The sequence below is a fragment of the Excalfactoria chinensis genome, chromosome 9 (genome assembly GCF_039878825.1).
Source record: "Excalfactoria chinensis isolate bCotChi1 chromosome 9, bCotChi1.hap2, whole genome shotgun sequence".
NCBI lineage: Eukaryota > Metazoa > Chordata > Aves > Galliformes > Phasianidae > Excalfactoria > Excalfactoria chinensis.
The window spans coordinates 6040320-6060330 of record NC_092833.1 but is presented as its reverse complement, the minus strand read 5'-3'; the positions used below and the strand labels follow the sequence as shown (position 1 = coordinate 6060330).

General features: G+C 39.2%; 2 protein-coding genes across 6 annotated transcripts in view; both read right to left on the bottom strand.

Annotated features, from left to right (window-relative positions):
- The window catches only part of DAW1 (dynein assembly factor with WD repeats 1), a 133602-nt gene extending 125339 nt beyond the window's left edge, over positions 1-8263 (bottom strand). For 4 of the 5 annotated variants that reach the window (XM_072344820.1, XM_072344819.1, XM_072344816.1 and 1 more), the window contains exons 1-5: positions 8196-8252; positions 7564-7636; positions 5282-5426; positions 1905-1963; positions 1183-1305 (exon numbers count right to left, since the gene is read on the bottom strand). In XM_072344820.1, the coding sequence (XP_072200921.1) occupies positions 1183-1305; positions 1905-1963; positions 5282-5426; positions 7564-7636; positions 8196-8235 (440 nt within the window). In that variant the 5' untranslated portion in view covers positions 8236-8252. Of the gene's footprint in view, positions 1-1182; positions 1306-1904; positions 1964-5281; positions 5427-7563; positions 7637-8195 lie in introns of all 5 variants that reach the window. The other variant, XM_072344817.1, reaches the window with a different exon arrangement.
- A 9258-nt stretch (positions 8264-17521) lies between these two features.
- CCL20 (C-C motif chemokine ligand 20) lies at positions 17522-19253 on the bottom strand. Its single transcript, XM_072343996.1, has 4 exons — positions 19132-19253; positions 18764-18878; positions 17976-18053; positions 17522-17672 (listed from the first exon to the last, which is right to left on the bottom strand). Exons 1-4 carry the CDS (start codon positions 19211-19213, stop codon positions 17645-17647), a joined length of 303 nt encoding a protein of 100 aa, XP_072200097.1. The 5' UTR covers positions 19214-19253; the 3' UTR covers positions 17522-17644.
- Between the last annotated feature and the right edge of the window lie 758 nt (positions 19254-20011).

The window sequence follows — 20011 nt, the reverse complement described above, 5'->3', positions numbered from 1 at the left end:
TCCTTCTGTTCAGCTCAACATGAGACAGAAGTGAATCTGGATTTCCTTGCAGGAAGCTTCATGAAAGGCTTTATGATCTCACACTCATTCTGCCATACTATAAGATCCTAGAGCAGGATTTCACAAAGAGAAGTTTCATTAAGGAGAAAAATAATAGATAACCTATAAGCAACACTAGCGATGAAGTTATTGGCTGTACTTCCAGAAGTATTTAAAAGCTACCTCATTCCACCTAAGAGGATTTGTTTGTTTGTGCGCTGTTAAATCTGCTTTTTATAAGTAGAAAAAGGGATAAGCTCTGCTCCCACTTAAGTTAGTAGAAGAGCTGTGAGTAATTGCAGCTAAAATAGAACTGAAGCAAGGTGCCAAAAAAACATGTAGCAAGGAAGATGATATTGAAGCCTACGAAGAAAAAAGTTGTTTTTTAATTGAAATATTAAAGGTAGCTCGAGGATTCCCTCAGGATATATCACTTCTGCGTTAAGGTCTAGTCACTGATCTTTGCACAGGTATTCATCATGCATAGTTCACATGAACTGTATAAAACAATTTGAAGAGTTAACTCTTACATTTAAAACAAAAAACAACAAACAGAATATGAGACATTGACAATGGATTCAATGTTTGATAAAGTCTTTTCATTCAAAAGGAAATGACATTCCAAATAGCCTTTAACATTAATTCCTAATGCTACCTTTGTACTGTTTAGCAGGTAAACAGGATATTTGATGGTGAAAGTAGTCATGATGATTCAGAAATTATTTCCTGTTTTTACACTGTCTCGTTTTGAAAAGAAGTAAAATTTACTTATACAAAACCTCCCTAATGCAGAAAATGACAACAGAACTTCAGCATCTAATGTAACTCCCTTCATCTAACAGGTGACAATTCTGAGCTAAGGCAAAGAGGAACTGCAGAAAACGGAAGACGCACGTATGCACATTTGACATCCATACAGCGCCACCCTGTGGATTTTGTAAAAATTACTAATCTCTGGCACATTTATATCATGTCTTAAATCATAATGACTGCTTAATATGCATGCAATACAAATGACATACAGTGTCATCCTATGGTGATTAGCTGCAGTTGAACTTTCCAACTCAGAGCCTGAACCATCTGAGACAGTCTATCTTATTTTATACTAGCAATTATGATTTATCTTACAGAAAATGTATTTACCCATAGGGATTATTAAAAGCTATTGCATAAACAACATTTTGGTGTCCCTCTAGTGTACGCAGCTCTTCTCCTGATGCAGTATCCCACACTTTGCAGGTTCTGTCGTAGCTTCCCGTGATAAAGCTAAAACAAAGAAATGTATTGACTGTGAATACCATACCATTCCTGTACTCACCCAAATAAGTGACTTCCACACATTTACATTATCTCAGACTCTGAATTTCTTCATTCTTTCCAAAATACTGATTAATGACCACAGAGGTTCTTTTTCTTTTTTAATATTAGTGATAAAAAAAACCCACTTGTTTAAAATCTTTAGTGTATTTCAATTAAAGCACAAGTTGCAAAACACAAATGAAAAAACAATAGCATAGGCTCTCAATGAAATCGGTCATGATAGAACTCCACAACAGTAAAAGTCCAAAGCGAGTTTATGCCAATGACTTTCTGAGCTTTTAGTGATACTTGCTATGTTGCCATAAAAGTCCTTTTTTGTGAAATATGGTAATCATCAAACTGTTATCTTGGAAAAAGACATAACTGAATCTGACCCACTGTATTATGGCATCTCCCATTGGTTCTTCAATAGAAGATGAAAAATCACACCTGAGGTAGTTTATAAACAGCAGAAATATGTGAGCACTGAATCTCACTTGCAATTTAATTTACAAGTACAAGACTTCAATTAGGTATTACATATTTAGAATTTGAAAAGAACTCACCGGGAACCAGATTTGTTGAATGCTACATTTGTCAGTGGCAATATATGTGCCCTAAGTACCTGAAAGAGAAGGGAAAGGGTGCAAGATTAGAAGGCATTTGATATATTTTAGAAACAAATTAAAAAAAACAAAAAAAAAAACAAAAAAAAAAAAAACAAACTCAAAAATATTCAATAGATCAGTATTTTCTCCTCCTCCTCCTGCCAGATTAGCAGTTATGTCTGTAATATATCAACCCCTGACTGAAACAAAAAGCAAAACAAAAAACACCCTCAGCAGATTATTGCTGCAGATATTACACAGTATTGATTTCAGATTCTTATTTCACTTGAATGAACTGCCTTTTCCCAGTGTTTACTTCTCCTCTGCTTTCTCTGAGACCAGTGAAATAGCCCTAGGCCGTATCTGAAAGGCCAAAAAAAAAAATAATAATAATAAAAAATATATATATTTTTTTTTCATATATATATATATATATATATGACAATTAAGCCTTAGCTAGTAAAACAACAGATCCTGGTATTTTGAGATGTATGCATCATATATAGGATGCTTTTGGCTGTTACATGGTTTGTAAAAACAGGAAGAACAAAAACAGACTGCAGCTCTATCTTATGAGGTCACGACAAAAAAGCATATAGAAGCATAACAAAGTTACTTATCCAAACAAAATTCAAAGAACGGACTTAAAACAGATTTCTGCCTCTTTTGTTTAGGTTATGGAGACTACATTGTTTCAGAGACCCTTTAATCAGACAACTATACATGCTTTGTATAAATTACCTTGTACCTACAGTAACAGACTCAAGTCTACTATGCACATATAAAAATAGTTCTAGCTAAAAATCAGCGCGTCACGATACGTTGAAAATGACAACAAAGGAATGTTTGACTGACCTAGCTACTGACTAACATGTAGCATTTGGTTCACATTTGAACAATTTAGGCTTATCACAAGCCTAAGTCTGAAGAGTAATAGTATAATAACACAGGAAGTCACAGCATCTGCTGACAGTGAAGGAGTGTCAAAAATACAACAGTGGTCTTCTCTGCAGCATCACAAATGAAGAAGAAATTATTTACGAGCACTGCTATTTAATTGACAAAGGAAAGTCAGAGATGTTCAAGTCAGAAGAGTAGGAACTGAGGGAAGGGAAACAACAATGATCATGTAAAGGAGAGAGAAACAGAAAAGGTAGGCTTATGATTAACTTCAGATCACAGAATTAATGCTATTCTTTCAGCTTCCAGTGCTGTAGTAGTTTCAGTCACAGAACTCCAAGCCTGCAAGAACTGCTTGTGCAAATGATATAATAACGAAACCCTGTGGTGGTATTAAAAACATACCTCAGCTCTGCAAGTTACAGCAGACTGTTGCAGCAGTCCCTAAGATACATGCCTATCAGTATGGCATGCCATTGCTACCCAGCAGTTTCAAATCTGAGAGCTTGTTACAATGGCTTGCTTCTCTGTGGGATGCCTAACACAACACTGTCACCGCAACAACTGGAAACAGCAAAAGGATGGGTTTACATCAGTGTCTGTCTGCCCTCTTAAGATTATGCTCTTGTGCAACAGGAAAAAATATTTATTTCCAAACAATGCAAACACTGATCATTGTTTTGGGAAAAAAATAAAATAAAAACTAGAAAGTCTCGCTCACCCTGATCACCTGTATCAGTATTTCAGAACAGTCTGAAACTTGCGTTTCATTTACATGGACAGAAAATAATGTACTTCTAGTTACTTGAGAGAAAGAATTAAGCCAGGACTGACTAGATTTCCCTGCTTGGAGTATTTCCAAATTGATCAAACATGGTGCTACCCACAGCAAACAAGTACATTATTTACTCTGAAATTTGGATGTGCAATTGAGAATTGGTCAGTCTCTGTGACAAGCAAAAAAATGTAAAAGATTGTGAAAATTAAGTCATAATTAGCACAGCTGAGGGCATACCTTAAAGCACAAGGAAGACTTTTTAAATTAAGATGCCTTGTTATACATACAAAGCTCTGTTTTCAAGGTTAAATGTACAAATCTTTTGTATTATTCACTCAGATGTGCACTTCTGGTCAGGAGAATTGAAATTATAACATATGATACATATACAGCAACATTGCAAGTTCTCCCTTCTCTCTCTTATGTTTAGGGCAACAAGTAATACTGACGAGCAGTTTTTAACAGCCAGACGTTGCCATCTGCTGACATAATAAAGACAGAACACTTAATATTTCTGATTGCAACATGCAGTCTCTGGAAGTAATTTTATATTACTTGCAGTTAAATACAGTGCAGTTAAATACAGTTACTTTTACTGTCTTCTGACAGACTAAATCCTGGATTTGAAGACCCAAAAAGGTCTCTCTAATCCCTCTAAAGCTCTTAAAAAGCTTCCCTATTTAAAAGAAATCTACAAATTGCTGTCTGTAAGCTGAAGATCAAACCGTCAATATTCAGATCTTTACAACCTAAAAAGAAATCCATTTAGCACAAAACAGCATGAACACAGCAACGACAATTCCCTTACTCAAAGAAAAGAAATGTGAATGGGGAGTAACATAAAAGATGAAAATTCCTTTAGCAATGTTTTGATGGGCCTCGGGCCCAATGCAAAGATGATGTTTGGAAGGCTTAGCATATAATTCCCTTAAAATTAGCTCCTAGAAATGATTTGCTGAATAAATTATTGTTTTTAAGATCAACAATATTGAATACATGACTAACATTACCTTTTTCATTAGCTTTCCAAGTACAAAAGATCAAACAATTCTTTAATTATCATTATTTCATGTATTATTCCAGTCCTATAGACATGATTCACTAAATAAGGCTCATATGAACCCTAACCTTTTAACCTGCTATTTTAACCAGTTTGTTGGCTCATCTCTTGGCTGGCAGAAAGTAATGACATCTGTTAGGCATGACTGTACATACCTGAACGCTTAAAATTAATATAAAGTTCCACAAAACAATGAACAAGAACACAGTTCTATACAAATCTTCAGGGCCTTTCCCAGTAGCTAATCATTTGGATTCTACTTACTGGCTTTGTTTAAACATAACCATGGGTGTTGCTTGTCCACAGAGTCACTTGAAAAGGAAGGTAATTATTTGTCTCACGCCCTCAAACATAATGCTGTGTAAATAGTGAGTTGGAACAGTTATAGCTCTGACCTTCTGGGGGAATTCCTAGCAGGTACAACCAGGACTGATTCGGTCTCTCTAAACAGTAGAGAGATGACCAAAAAGATACAAGAAATTAGTCATAAAATCCAAATTTTTGCTCACAGGTACAACCTTCAGCTGTAAAAACATAATCGCAACATTTCAATTGAAACCCTCAAAATCTCCAATGCCATTTAAAGATGTTTCTAACCTTAAAAAGATAGAATTTGTGATCCTCTTGTTCCCCTAGTTTCTCTTGCAATCTTTGTATTAAATGTATGACGTGTTCCTTGCAAGAAGCTGTGATGAGAGGTTCTTCTTTTTGAATTTCTTCTACTAAGGCAACGACATCTGTGCTAGTTACAAATAAAAAGAAAAGCACATTTCATTCCCTGGTAACAGTTATAAATACAAGTATAGAATTTCTTCCAGAGAAGCTAAAGCAAAGAATTAAACAATACACATTTATTTCACTGTGTAATGGCTTATAGAAATATGAATAAATCCTTGGTTTCTTTACCTCTGTATAGTTGAAATAATACAAGGATAGTTGTAAATATATAGCCAGAGGGTATCTAAGGAAAAGACTCACCAACACTGAGGCCTTCAATCAAGATGGGAGCTTGCCAATGCTGAGGCCAGAAGAACTCCACAAAAGAGCAATCTCCAGAAAGAGATACTACCTTAGTGGTGGTCAGCCATTAAATGGGATCTAGTAGAGATGAAGTCAAACTCCACCCCTTCCAGGAGCACAGCCAAAATACCTTCACCTGTGCTCCTGCAGTTGACTCGTTGCTTGCCTTAGATGGTTAATCAGAGGTTCAGGCTGTAATCAACAGTTTCCCTTACAACCTCTATCCCTCTTTAGTAAAGCATTTCATCAAGATTTAATGTTTAAAAATTTTAGCTTGGTAAGAGAGTCGGACATGGGAGGTGTGCATCCAGAGCTGACAGTTTGGGCATACAAATTTAACGTAAAGTGGAGCTTCGTAAATTCCCAGTGAATTACCCATGAAGTAGCAATGTTGGAAGCCAGCAAAAAAAGTTCTATGAAAAACTCCACTGGGTACGACATGGAAGTCCATGAATTATCCCATAACATTCAGCTGTACAAATACTTGATGTGGGTGAATGAAAGAGCCAGCCTTCTCTCTGTAGTGTCAACTGAGAGCACAGTGGTCATACACAAAAACAAAACCAAACAGAGCAGGAAATTCAGCGTTCATCCAACTCCCTCTCCCCTAAGGACAAACAAACAAAAGACAACAACCTTTTTTTGACATGGTGGTAGTCAAACAACAGGACAGGTTTCCTAGAGAAGTAGAGGAGTCTCCACCTATGGGGATGTTCAAAATCTAACTGCAGAGAGTCATGTTCAACCTGCTCTAGTCGCCTGTACTTTTTATGTTCCAAATTTAAGGTCCAAATCAACCTAAACAATGCTCACTCTGATCCTGTGACATACTACATTCTGTTACTGACTGCACAGCATGGTCAGTCATGCTGGTGCATGAGTTATATGTAGCAGTATTAAAGCAATATCAGTGCAGTAACTTCTTAAGTCAACATTATCAGCGCAACAAACGTCTTATTCCTCACAGGGAAGACATCAGAGTTTCTGATTGCCGCCTTCCAGCTGCCCAAAAGCCAGAGCTACATGTTATCAAAGACTGTCCCCTGCACAGTAAGCCTCATTTCCTTCCTCATTAAGTGATCTCTATCTTTTGACTTACTGAAGGATATCCTATAAAACTTCTATCTAAACTTTAATGCTCTACATTTTTTATTCTTCAGTGTGGCCAATCCTTCACCTTTACATACATCATGTTCCTGAAACTCCTTTCATCACCTGCAGAAGATTAGACCACCAGATTTTGTTCTCTTGTTCTTTCAAAGAACCCAAGAGCAATTAGGCTCCTAATGAAAGAAACAGAAAACTTCCATTTCCACTGCTTTCGATACAAGAGTCTTACTTTCTCCACACAAACACAAGAGAGGAAATTACCCATCTTATGCTACTTTGCTTATGGTTGTTATGAGGATTAATGAATCAACAGGAGAGCTCTGAACTGACATCCAGTTGGTTCCAGAGGTCATGTAAAGCACTGTATGGGGATCTAAGTCAAACCAACCTTCTCAAACCATTCTGAAGTCACATTACAAGACCTAACTGTTGCTCATGGCAGCATTACAAAGCAAAGCACTGTAAAACTCATTGTCTCTGATGGGTTTGTAAAGGCATCTTGATAACTAGCATTCTGTGAGAAATACAAGAGGCTCTAGCTTTGAACAGTAACACAAAGCAGGATGGAATGCAAGATTATCTATTTTAAGTGCTAGGAGAATTATTTGACTGTGCATTTTTTTGTCTGTGTGTGTGTTTTAGTGAAAAAAGACATCGTTGGCTTCAATTATGTTTAATGCAGTCAAACAGAGTTGTAGGTGAACGCTATCAAATGGCAAACAGCTCTGCTTTCTGAAACAAATACTTACTGAGGACTAAGATCAAGTAGATCTATAGATCTGGTCTTCAGCTCACCACCTTCTACATATTCCAGGATAATTCCTTATTAAAAAAAAATAATAACAAATAAATAAACGATAAGTGTGTCTTAATTAGATGACGTGGGTTCCACAACACGCACAGTTCTCGTGGCTAGCAGGAGGCCGGGTGCTCACTCAGCCACAGCGCTGAACGATCCTGAAGAGATAACGGACATTAGACATCACTACCTAAAACACGTATGCTCTATTTGCAATCCTAGAGATGAAGAAGGCTTTCCAGTTCGGTTGGGGTATGTTTAGCGCTGTTTCACCAGCGCTCTTTCCAACCGAGCCGTACTGAAGCCACCCGCTGCAGCTCACTTTCCAAGAGGGGCGGAGGGCGCGCTGTACCACAGAGCCGGGCATGGGGGCTGCAACGCCGCTCGGCCGCCCTGAACCCCAGTGAGGCGCAACCGCGCCGCTTTCTGCTGTGCAGCAGCCGCAGCGCCCACATCCGCGGCGTCACCCCGGCACGTGCACGACCCGCTCCAGCCCGGCGCCCAGCGAGCACCCGGCAGCAAACCGCCCCCTCCCCGCGCTGACAGGACCACCCCCCGCCCCGCGAGCCCCCAGCCCCGCACCCGGCGGGAAGTAGCGCAGCAGCAGCCGCTTCGGCCCCATCGCCGCCGCCTGGACTCGTTGCTACGGCAACGGCCAAACAGAGCCTGCGCGCATGCGCCGCCGGCTGCCATCACCCGGCCGGTGCGGGGATGCGGGTGGGTACCGCTGCGTGCTGAGCGGGCGCCTCGGTGGCGGTGCTTTGTGCCGTCTGCATGCTCAGCTATTCCTGGTCGCCCCGATCACCCCAGCAGAAGGCCTGCACTAGCTGCAACAAGTTAAACTGCAAACTAGTTTGCATTTCATGGGTCTCGTAGCCCGTTGCACTGATGGGGCAACCTGGAGGTTCAGGTCAGCGTTCATCTGTACGTGACTTCTGCAATGCAGCCGTGGGTCTCCCTGCAGGTTGGCTTTGAAGGCAGCCCTTTGGTCTTGGGAAGGAAATGAAACACAATGGCAATTCCAGGTTCACTGTGCGACATGACGGGGGGGGTTGGTTTGATCTTTTGTCTTATTTGTACGTGGAAGATCAGTTATCTCAAGTCAGATGGGAAATATTTTTATTGAAAGCAGTTAATCTAAACAACCTTCCAACAGAACTGAATCAGAACGGTCCTGTTCAAACATAACTTGGTGGCCTCCAGTGGCCTTTTGAATTTGTGTACCACGATACTTATCTGCCCTGATTATAGTTTCTGAATATCAATATTTGTCTTCAACATAAGTGATGCTAACAATGAACCTGGACATGCTTCCTACATTAACTCCTTCCTCTCCATTCCTTGTAAACACAGTCCTGCAGCCTATCTGGTACCTCCATATTAGCTAACACCAATTAGAATCGTTAAATCATAGACTATCCCAAGTTAGAAGAGACCTGTAAGGATCACTGAGTCCAACTCCTGGCTCCACACAGGACCACGCAAAAAATCAGAGCCATATGTCTGGGAGCGTTGTCCAGATGCTTCTTGAACTCTGCCAAGCTCGGGGCTGTGCCCACTTTCCTGGTTGTCCCAGTGCCTGACCACCCTCTTGGTGAAGAACCTTTTCCTGATGTCCAACCTGACCCTCTCCTGTCACAGCTGCATAGCATTCCTTCAAGTTCTGTTTGTGATTGCTAAACGGAGATCAGTGCCTGCCCCTCTGCTTCCCCTCAACTAGAATTGTTACGTTTGCGTTTTTAGTCTAATTTAAAGGTTTTGTGCTTTTATACAGCAAAAATGAGGAGCACCAGCTATTTGAATTATATATATATTATATGCATCTTTTCAGTCCTGCACTTCAGGGTGATATTTACATCAATTGCTGTGGCATTCACAAGAAATATCTTTTTTCAAGATTTTGTGTGTCGTTTACCATGAGCTTTTTTCTTTTTGTCCATTTTTTCATAAGACTCAGGAAGGACAAATAAAGCGCAGCCTGTGCAGGGGCAAGGGAAGTGGAACCACCGCAGAGCCCCATGACATCAGCATCTGGTGGCTCAGCACATTCTCACCTCACCTTCTCCCAGCGAATCTCCATCCAAGCACATGCCTCACAGCTTGTCACCACCCAGCAGTAGCAAGCAGTCATGATGCTGGGGTCATCATCGGGCAAATCAGGCCTTGACACTCATCCTGCTTCTCTGGTGACATCATGGCATTGACGTGATGGCACTGTGTACTCTACTTCTATAGAATAACTCGAGAAAATTGCTGTCCTCCTGAGCACTAAATAGCTATGCTACACTGAGATGAGGTTGTTCCCAGAGTGCCCCGGGACAGACCTGTGTGCAAAATAGATGTTAACGAAGTAAGATTTTCTGACTAACTACAGCTAAGCAGAAGTTTGGATTACCCACAGAGACTTTAGGCAGCATCAATCTATGTTGAGGGGAAGCGCTTCTACACAATTAATTGCTTGAAGAGCAAGCAGGAACTCTGATGATGTACCCAGTAGGCAACCTGAGCTGAGTTCAAGCTCTTAGATAGCTAAAGTAAAACTATTGCCTGAGATTCTGTAGCATCCAAAGGGTGCACACAGCCTCAAAGCCAGGAAAGGTCATCTTCGAAGACCATACGCACACAGAGTTCAAAAATATCTACACCAGGAAAAGGAAAAATAATAAAAAAGGAAATACTGAGACATTCTTCCAGGATCTGCAGCATTTAATCAGCTTTTAGGTAAGGAGATCAAAAGTATTGATGTTGGAAAGAGCACACATCAGTTGCTCCCTATGTATTTTTGCGTTTGTAAGCAGTTTGCAGAAAGTTGTATACTGTAGACCTCACTATCAGACAGTATTGAAATGCCTTTGAAAGGCTGCGAAATACACTTATCTGGAATGCTGGAGGGTGCTGGATAGCATGGTGCAAAGTTAATACAATTACAAAGAATTTCCTGTTGAGAAATCTGGGTTCTTTCTGCCAAACAAATTCTCAAAATCTCTATTTTCCTGAGCCAAAGCACCATCCTAAGAAGAATAATATGAAGAAAGTGTTTTTTGACTCAAACACACTCTCGCTTGCAGAGAAGAGTGGGTTTAAGGCTTCCTGATTTAAACTTGCATCGTGACCCACTTGTTCTGAAGTAGGTCAGTCTGCGGTATGCTGAACTAAATCAGAAAGGCCAGCACAAGAGTAGTCTGAGTTAAGGGAAAAATGTAGAAAGCCACTTCCTATTTTTGTTATGTCAGTATTAGGTGCAGTGAATTTTTACTAAGGGGAGTTTTGCATGCTATCCTTTCTCATAATTGCAAGGTCTGTCAGATGCAGTAAGTCTGAGCTCTGATATTTCCTTGTTTCTTCTTGGTGAATTAAATAGGTTTAGGTAATTTTTTTTCAAGGTTGTTTTATTCTAGAATAGAGTTCCTACTTCCTGCTACTCAAACAGATACCCCTGTATGCTTCCCTCTGCATCATTAGTACACCTTCTCAGTACACGTTCTCACTTCTGCTTTGTTATTATCAACACTAATTATGGTACCAGAGCCATGAAAATGTTAAAACTCTATGAATGAGATGATTTTCTAGTTTTCTGTTTGTGAGTTAAGTGCTACTCTGGGAGAAAGAGCCAGCAGCAAGTTGCCTGTATGTAAACAAAGCACACTCTTTCCCAAAGATTCTGTTTTTCATCTTTGCATGGCTGTTTTCATCGATTGCAAGTTATGCCAAAAAGAAAAAAATACACATAGAGAGAGAGTTGCTATTCACCTAAGAATTATGTCACAGGTTTCTTCTCACATGAACAGGCGCATGTGGTGTTCATCTATGGGGAGACAGTAAGTACAGGAAAAGAACAGTTGATCTGTTCATTGCTCTTTACGTCCATCTACCAGTTCTCACAGTTTCCCACAGTTGAGCTAATTCTATATATTCTTACTTCTCTCTGTCACTTTTTCACTTAGCTGAAAAGTTTTCCTTTCCCCTTATTAAGAGTGGGCTTTCTTTCCTTTGTCTTACCACACTAATGCGTAGATATGGCACCAAAAAAACTTACATAAAAAAAACCCCAAAGCTCTTCCTTCCCTCCTCCCTCCACCCCCCCCAAAATATAAATTCATCTTACCCTCTCTGAGAACTCAAAAACGCCTTTCATCTTTCTTTCCATAGTCCAGACTGTGTGGGGCTGAGGACCCTTCAGTTGAGGAGGATTCTTTATCATCTTGTCAAGATGGCAAAGCTGATGGCATCAGGTAATTACACAAGTATTCTGTGGTCAGACTGAGCCGCAAGATGAAAAGCAGTGAGTGATCCGGATGCACCTAGGGAGGAAAATGGAGAACTTCTCTTGTAGTTACCTAACACAAAGTTGAGTCAAACCAGTTTGACTAAGGTGGAAGCAAGAACTCCTGATAAATAACAGGATTTCTACTATGTCTATAATAGAACTGATGAAGATAAGTAAGGAAAGCCCCTTTGTGTTAGAATACACAGCTTCATAAAAGTTAAAATGTGTTTATTTCACCACTATGCTTGTAATAATAAGAATAAAATAAAAAGTCAAAATATCTCATTTGGTCTTTTATATCTCCTTTTTATAATGCCAAAACAAATTAAGAATTTCATAAAAGCCATAAAGTTTTCCATATTTTTGCATATGTTTCACTAAGTATGACTCCCATTATGTTGTCTCTGCGTATCATGTATTCTCATTTTTTTAAACCATCACTTTTATGTAATTCAGATAGTATCATATATGTGTGTGTATCATTCATTCAATGTAACTAGCATTAATACAGCCCTACTCACTTTAAAATTAACACAACATTTTTGCCTACTCTTGTAACAGTTTGCAGCTATCTTATAGTGTGAGCATCTCTGAGATTTGCATGTTCTCAAACAGCTTATATATATATATATACATATACACATATATACATATACACATACACACACACACGCACACACACACATATATATATACACTTCCCTTTGAAGGGAGGGACCATTTATTCCTAGTCAGAACAATCTCAAGTATTCAAGTGCCCACTGGGAAATATAATCATATATTTCAGCCAGCTTTAGTAAATGTAATTTTTTTTTTCCAGGTCTACATGGCATTTTATATTCAGTTTATTCATATTCCTTACGTACGTTATGTAACAGTCACATTTGAGTGAATAGTAGAAGTCATCATACTGGCCACTCCACAGCTCTGATTTTATCTGTCACCAAAAAATTATCATTCTCAAATTTCCATTCCCTTACTTTGTAAGTTTATGTTGATTTCACGAACCCTGTGCCTGACCAATGATACTGCGAAGATATTAAACTACTAGTTTAGTCTTGACACTGTAATTGACAATTTCAGTGTAAATTGGGCCACTTACCTGAACCCATCTCTACTGACACAAGTGTAATTAGACTGACTGTTTAATCCATGGCACCTTGCTATTTCTCTGAGTTGTGAGTCCAGAGCATTTTACACATTTGTGTTGTTCCTCTGTCCTTGACTCTCAATGATGATTTTCACTTTCATCTCAACATTTGTTATATGAGTTCTTGGTACATAGTTTACCTCCTCGTAAGCCACGTTCAATAACCATCTGTGCTTTGATTTTTATCTTCCAGAAAATACCAGAGGATATAAAATTTAAAATTAAACTGTACTAGACTGTCCTGCCATAACATTATTTTACCTTGGCTCATAGCCACAAAAGACAGGTCTACAACACAAATGTACCTAAAGGTTGAATCTGAAATGAGAAATACTTTGTGTTTTGATTCATGCATTTTGGTACACACTTCACTAAAGACATAACCCCCTCTACTCTCTGTCTAAATGAATCATTTTTACCTAAGTTTCTTTATCTTGAAACCATCTTTTAACCCGGTTTTGTCATTCAGGCTTTCTCGCAAGGGAAGTCCAAGTGCCACATACTTCCCAGTACTAGGAACTGGTTTGTCTGCTTCCCCTCCTTTCTTCTCCTCCTTTCTTTCCACAGGTATGTCTGACCAAAGTCAGTTGTTCTTCACAACCTTCAAAACTGCCAACTGAATAAAAGTGTGTGAGATATCACATGTGCATCTTCTTATTCGCCATGGTACACGAAACAGTTGCATTAGCACCTGAACAAGGAAAATCTCTAAAGTTTATGGGACATCCATCACCAGCAGTAAAGAAGCAAAGAAGGTAACAAACAAGTGAACATAAACCAAATAGAATGTACACATCTTCATCTTGAATTAGGACTGCTATATTTTTTACTGAAAAAAATGGCTTAAGATCATAATTTCTGATAACTGAAAGCAGCACTCATTGCAAGAAATATGGCAATAACACTGTGCCTCTAAATTTCAGCAACCACAGCTACTACTCAAAAAGCACAAGTGGGATATCAGAATGCTGAGTTGTTCTTCATCTTCTGTTTTCCAAGGCTTTCTCTGTAATTCTCAGTGCTAAGAAAGAACAAAACAAAACAAAACAAAAATCACTTTTCAAAAACATGAAGCCTGAGGAAGTAAATCAAGTAAATCAAGGTACTTCAGGAGATGAGATCATGTGAAAACCCAGTATACCGGAACAGTCTGTTTCAGAAACACAGAAATGTAGATATGGATACTTACAAATAAAATTGTTACTTTGTTTTGGGAGTGTAAACTGAATTAGTGTAAGGAAAACTAGAGAAATGCTGCTGTAAATTTGTTAATGGCTTTTAATATTAGTATTGAACTCTACTTTTCCTATGAAATATCTTCTTTTCAATCATAGTATTCTACATTCTGACTCCGTTACAGTAATTATGTATTTAAGGCTGCACAATCTTTGAATAAAGCTGTGAGAATAAACTATTTTTAACAAAAAGTTCATAAAGAGCTTTATTTTACTGCTGGTAGCTACATGAGAAATACACAACTCTTAGGAAGTTATCTGCACTTAATCATGTGCAGGGAACAAATTCATCAGTTTTAAAACCTTAGAGTTAGGACTGTCACACTGGACAACTAAAGCTGACATCTCCCAGAACCACAAAAATCATAAAGATGTAGAACACACTTTTGCACTTGTGTAAATCTATGTGTCTACATTTGATTAGTACATTTGCCACAGGTAGCCACTGCTTTTGATCTATAGACTGAAAACTGCTTTTATCATTCATATTTTGAAAAAGGATGATGCCTGTAGCTTGGTATTTGAGATAATTCTGCCAGGGTGTAACACAGCTGAGATCAGCATACGGAAGACTTTTTACAATTAATCACCTGTGTTGTTTTGGTGTTTATCCAGCTGGGAGTTTGCCATTCAAATCAAGTGACAGTTTCACAAGCCTAAAAGTCTTTCTAGGTTCAAAAGTTCCCTGATTCACTTTTCGATAAAATTACAGCTGAACAGTGCATTCCTGTTCAGAAGTTCAATTACATGAGGGCTTGTTGGTGCTGGTAGTTTATAGTAACTGACCAATTATCAACTCCCCTGCAAAAGAGCTAGAAGTGTCTTTGGCTATAAGCACATCCAATAATGATTGATTTCCAGTGAGATATTGTACCTGAAATCATGCTCACCCCAGACTAAGAAAAACACATTTACCATTTCCTTTGGACTCACACACATTATGATCCCTACTTTGTGTAGACAGAAGGAAAAAAAAAAAAAAAAAAAAGGTGAGAAACAACAAAACATAATTGTTAGGAGCCACAATCAACTGAACAATAGTTCAGCAAACAACTTGTTAGTACTTGCCCAATGCATGAGATATAACAGGATTTATATTTTAACAGCAAAATGAAATCAGGAGAATGACTGATGCTCTTTCAGAAAAGAATCACTCTCCACACAACACTTACTTTTCTCACCAGCATCTCTGCTGCCTTTTGTTAACACCTACTGTTTTTCCAGCATATGTAAACACATAACATGCAGTGGCAGATAAAGATGCGTGCTAAGAGCCATTCCTCATTGCATACATTTTACTATATAGGTTTTTTTCCCTGAGGTAATTTCAAAGGACTGTAACAGATATGACAGTATAATATTTAAAAACTTTTTCCAATTAACTACAAAAAGATCCATATCCAGAACTGGAACAGATTCAGATCCAGTCATTCATGTATTAGGCAATGCTAATCAATGTTGGTCATACTGCTTTCTTCAAAGTGGAAACTTGTACAGTAGCAATATCTTCACAGTTTTGCTGACATCAGCTCTGAGAAGCCAATGTGAACCAGAAGAGGCATTTTGCTGTGTGCAGGAAAGGTAGCAAACATGGTTGCTTTGCACTGGAGTGGGAGACACACCTATTCCCAAGGTAGTCTTTTAAAAACCTCAAATTCTGACACTTTAAAGTGTGCCCATTTATTATGTCTACACCATCTTCCAGTCTATAATTCAGCTCATGAACTCTTTAAGAGCCCACCCCAGAGCTTGGAGGAACAGGGCAGAGTTCTGTGGTTTGCCACAGCCCTATCAAAAAGTCCTGGGAGTTTCCAGGCAACATGCTGGATAATTGCTTATCTGGGAGGGTGATAGGAATCCACCTGTTGGAGAACAAAGCAAATTGATCACAGAGCTCCACAACACACAGAAAATCACTGGCTCCCAGATCTACAGGGCCAGAAGCAGATTGCATAAGCCCCGTCAAATTTTAAAAGCAGAATCAACAGCCTTACATTCACAAACACCATACAAACCACCCCTGTGTCCTTGAGAGAGAAGCTGAAAAATAATTTTAAAGTTAAATTGAAATTAGATGTAATTAATTAATATTTCCATCTCTATGACTAAAAGGTAACAGAGGCCAAGGCATAGATTTATCTGCAAGATACTGGTTCTGACATTGAGTACAGTTACACAGCCTACCTGGTCATAGAATCATAGGAGTTGGAAGGGGCCCTTAAAGGGCAACTCCCTTACAATGAATAGGGTCACCTACAGCTTTGATCAGGTTGCTCAGAGCCTTTAGATATTGAAAGATCACATCCCTGAAGTCTGTGTGAGCCACGTAATAGCAGCAACAGAGCTGAGTAGTCTCCCCCATTTACCAACACTCACATCTTACCTACTCCTTGAAGATTCCTTACTTTTGTCATTCGTCATTTATAATGCATTACTGGCTACAGACCTCAACCAAGAATATTTAAATATGGTAATATGTGAGGAAACGCAAAGGGGAAGAATGCACTGCAAAATTCTCTTCTAGAGATGACTAAGTTGAGAGCAGACTCTTACCGTAATCACAAGCCTTACCAGTGAATGGGGTAGAAGCTTGCTGATGTAAGGTTTCTCCTGATTAAACCAGTAAAAGAAATTCCCTCAAGTCTTATTAGTGTGAGATTGAGGTAAAAACAAGTCTTCATGTTAAGGAAAAGCTTCATGTACAGCCAGTCCCTGGAGAAGCGGAAAGCGTAGTGTACTATGGATTTCATAGCTACCCACAGAGCAAACAGAGCAAGGTGAACAGTGGCTTTCACAGGTGTGAACACACTTGAAATAAATTCCTTTGCTCCCGAGCACCTACAGAAGTACTCAAGGTGAACTCACCTCTTTTAATGACAAAAATAAACTAACCACACAGTTCAGATTTAAACATTTATTTTTAACTCCAGTTTCCAATTTTTTCCCCCCACAAGCACTTTTTTTAAACAATAGCCTAAAAAGTATTATAATGCTAACTCCAGTTAAAAGGAAAATGTTGGCACACGATAGTGCCAAGAAGTAACAAAATAAACAGAATAAATAACCTTTACAAAGATTTACAAATGCTGAGCAACACAATAGTGCTATGCAATAAGCCTAATACCATACATGCCCTGTACAATAGCTTAATGAAGTCTTTACTACACAGCGCACACGTCATATTAGTAAACCTAAAAACAACAACAAAATGCTTAATTCAAGCAAAACAGTGATGCAATATGAATCAACTCCAGGAGTTCAACGGTTCCAAAGAAGCCAGAGATAGTGGTGAGTAAGCACACAACAGTGTACAACATGACAACCTCAACCAAGAGGTTCTTCAGCCAGGCCTGCGTTTAGTTTCCTGCTGGAAACTGTATCACATTGACATCTTCTTGAGCTTATGGCTGTGGAAAACAACAAGAAAACACACACAAATTATCACCTTAGCCACAGACCAATTACAGGTTTCTCTCTACAAGCTATAGCACCTACTACTGAGAGAATAGCTCAGGTAGAAGAAGGGACACATGGTATGACCACCCCTGTGAGAACTCTAAGTAGGAACAGCCATGTATGACAGGAAGTAGAAAGTCTGAGTTCAGAGCTGCCGTCAGAAGCAGCCTTCAGGAGATGTGGAGGTGCAAGAGAAAGACTTCTAGACATGCTCTGTTCTCAGCCTAGTAGTACTAAGATATTTAGATTCATACCTCAGGAAAAGAAGATGCTTCTTCACCCAGTCTTCCTTAGGATTTACGCAGGCTTTCAGTCCCCTGTTGGTGTGGAAGCTGGGAAAGAAATAATGATAAGGATATTGGTAAATAAACATTAGAAATCATTGCTAATAAATACTCTGAAGCTGCATTTAATAAAAAACACATCATAGTTACTCTATGTGATAAACAATAACACCTGCTTTAGAAAATATTTGTTTGATACATGAAGTTCCGCAATGCTTTCAATACTACGTGAACAATGTAGTATTATCCCAATGAAGCTTACGTATAATAGCTTCAGACTTAGGGACTGTTTCTTGCAACCCAAAATTATGATCAATTTGTTGTAATTATTGAGACCAAGAACTTTGCTAGATACAAGAAATAACTTGTGAGACTGAAAAGAGTATTTGCTGTCATGCTAAGATGTCAGATAAACATTTAGGTGGTCTAAAACATCAAGAGAAAAATTCTGATCTCTGTGAATTAAGAAGTCTCACTTGAGTTTGTTACGAGGTTTATGCAAGGTTTTGTCAAGGAAACACTCTGTGTTGGCAAGGTACCTCAAGTTGAGGGTCAAGAACATCCTTGACACAGTGATTCCTAAACAGACTTATTATCTGGAATTATTGTATGGCTGTCCTATGGGTTAGCGATCCCTGTCTACTGAAAAATAACATATCTACAATTCGGACCATTGTTCCTACCCCGACAGACTTCCTAAGGTTAATATATGATTGTCAGCAAAAAAAACCCACAGGATCTTCTGAAAAGCAACTTACATGATGGCATCGATATCGCAGACTTCACCAGAGAGCTGTTCAGTAAAGCCCTTAATGACCTTCCGAGGCAGACGGGCTTTGGTGTAAGACAGACAGCAATCTTGGTTGCTTTGTGCTGGAACGAAAAAAAGAATTATGTTAATAAAACCCATTTGGACCATGTTGCCATGCTGCCAGTGCGCTTTGTTTTTCAGCTCTCTAACTCTCTAGCTCCCCATTGACAGAAAAGTTAGATTAGGCAGTATTCTTCGCTGAATTAATCCCCCACTCCCTCATACTATTGCCAACATGCACACCCTGGCACAGCTGGCATGGTGCAAAGTAACATAAGAACCACATCCTGGGGCAGAGTGCCCAAGCTCACTCACCCTGGGAGGTACTGCACAGCAGCAGCAACAGCAGCCCCAGCAGAGAAGCCAAAATCAAACTCTTGGTGCTGATGGAAGACATTTTCACCCCAAGCAGCAGCTGTGCTCCAAGGAATGCTCCTTCGCAGCCTGCCTGCACTGCCAGCCTCAACACTTCTCCACCTGCTTATAAAGCAGCTGCCAGAGCCATGGGAATTCACACGCGGGCGGGTTCCACTATCATCACTGGGTTTCCCCACGGCAAATTCCATCATGCCCAACCTGAGTGCTCCTTCCTGATGCTACAACCAGAGATATCGGCATGCTGGGGACTTTTTTTTTTTTTTTTTTAAAGTAGGTTATAAGATTCAACCCAAAAGAGGAGGAAATAAAAGGTTGTGAGGTAATGGTTCTGTGGGTGAAACACATATTTTTAGGGGTAGGAGTGTGGGTTGTGAAATGAAGAAAGTCAAATGTAGGTAACCGAATATTACTTAGAGAAGCTGTGTCTTTTCTTTGCCCTAGTTTAATAAACCCAACCTGGGGGCAAAGATAGGGGTGAGCCTAATCCAGATGGGTTCATCTCAGTGTGGTGTACTCTTAGAGACCGAGTAATTATCCTTAATGATGCCAAAGCACTAAATTAGTATTTACTGGATGACCAACACAGTAACATCAGACTTTCCAGATGACCACTTTCTGAGCTCTAGATTGCAGAATTTCTTGGGCTCTATCGAGGATGTGTGGAAATGGGTTTGTTTAGAGTTTCTTCTACAATATACTCACTATCATCACATTCTGCCCATTTGTTACACATCTGAGCTGTTCCACTGGAAATAGTCTGTACAGTTCCAAACACATCAACACTGTTTCCTAAACCACAGTTGTATCCTCTTACCTC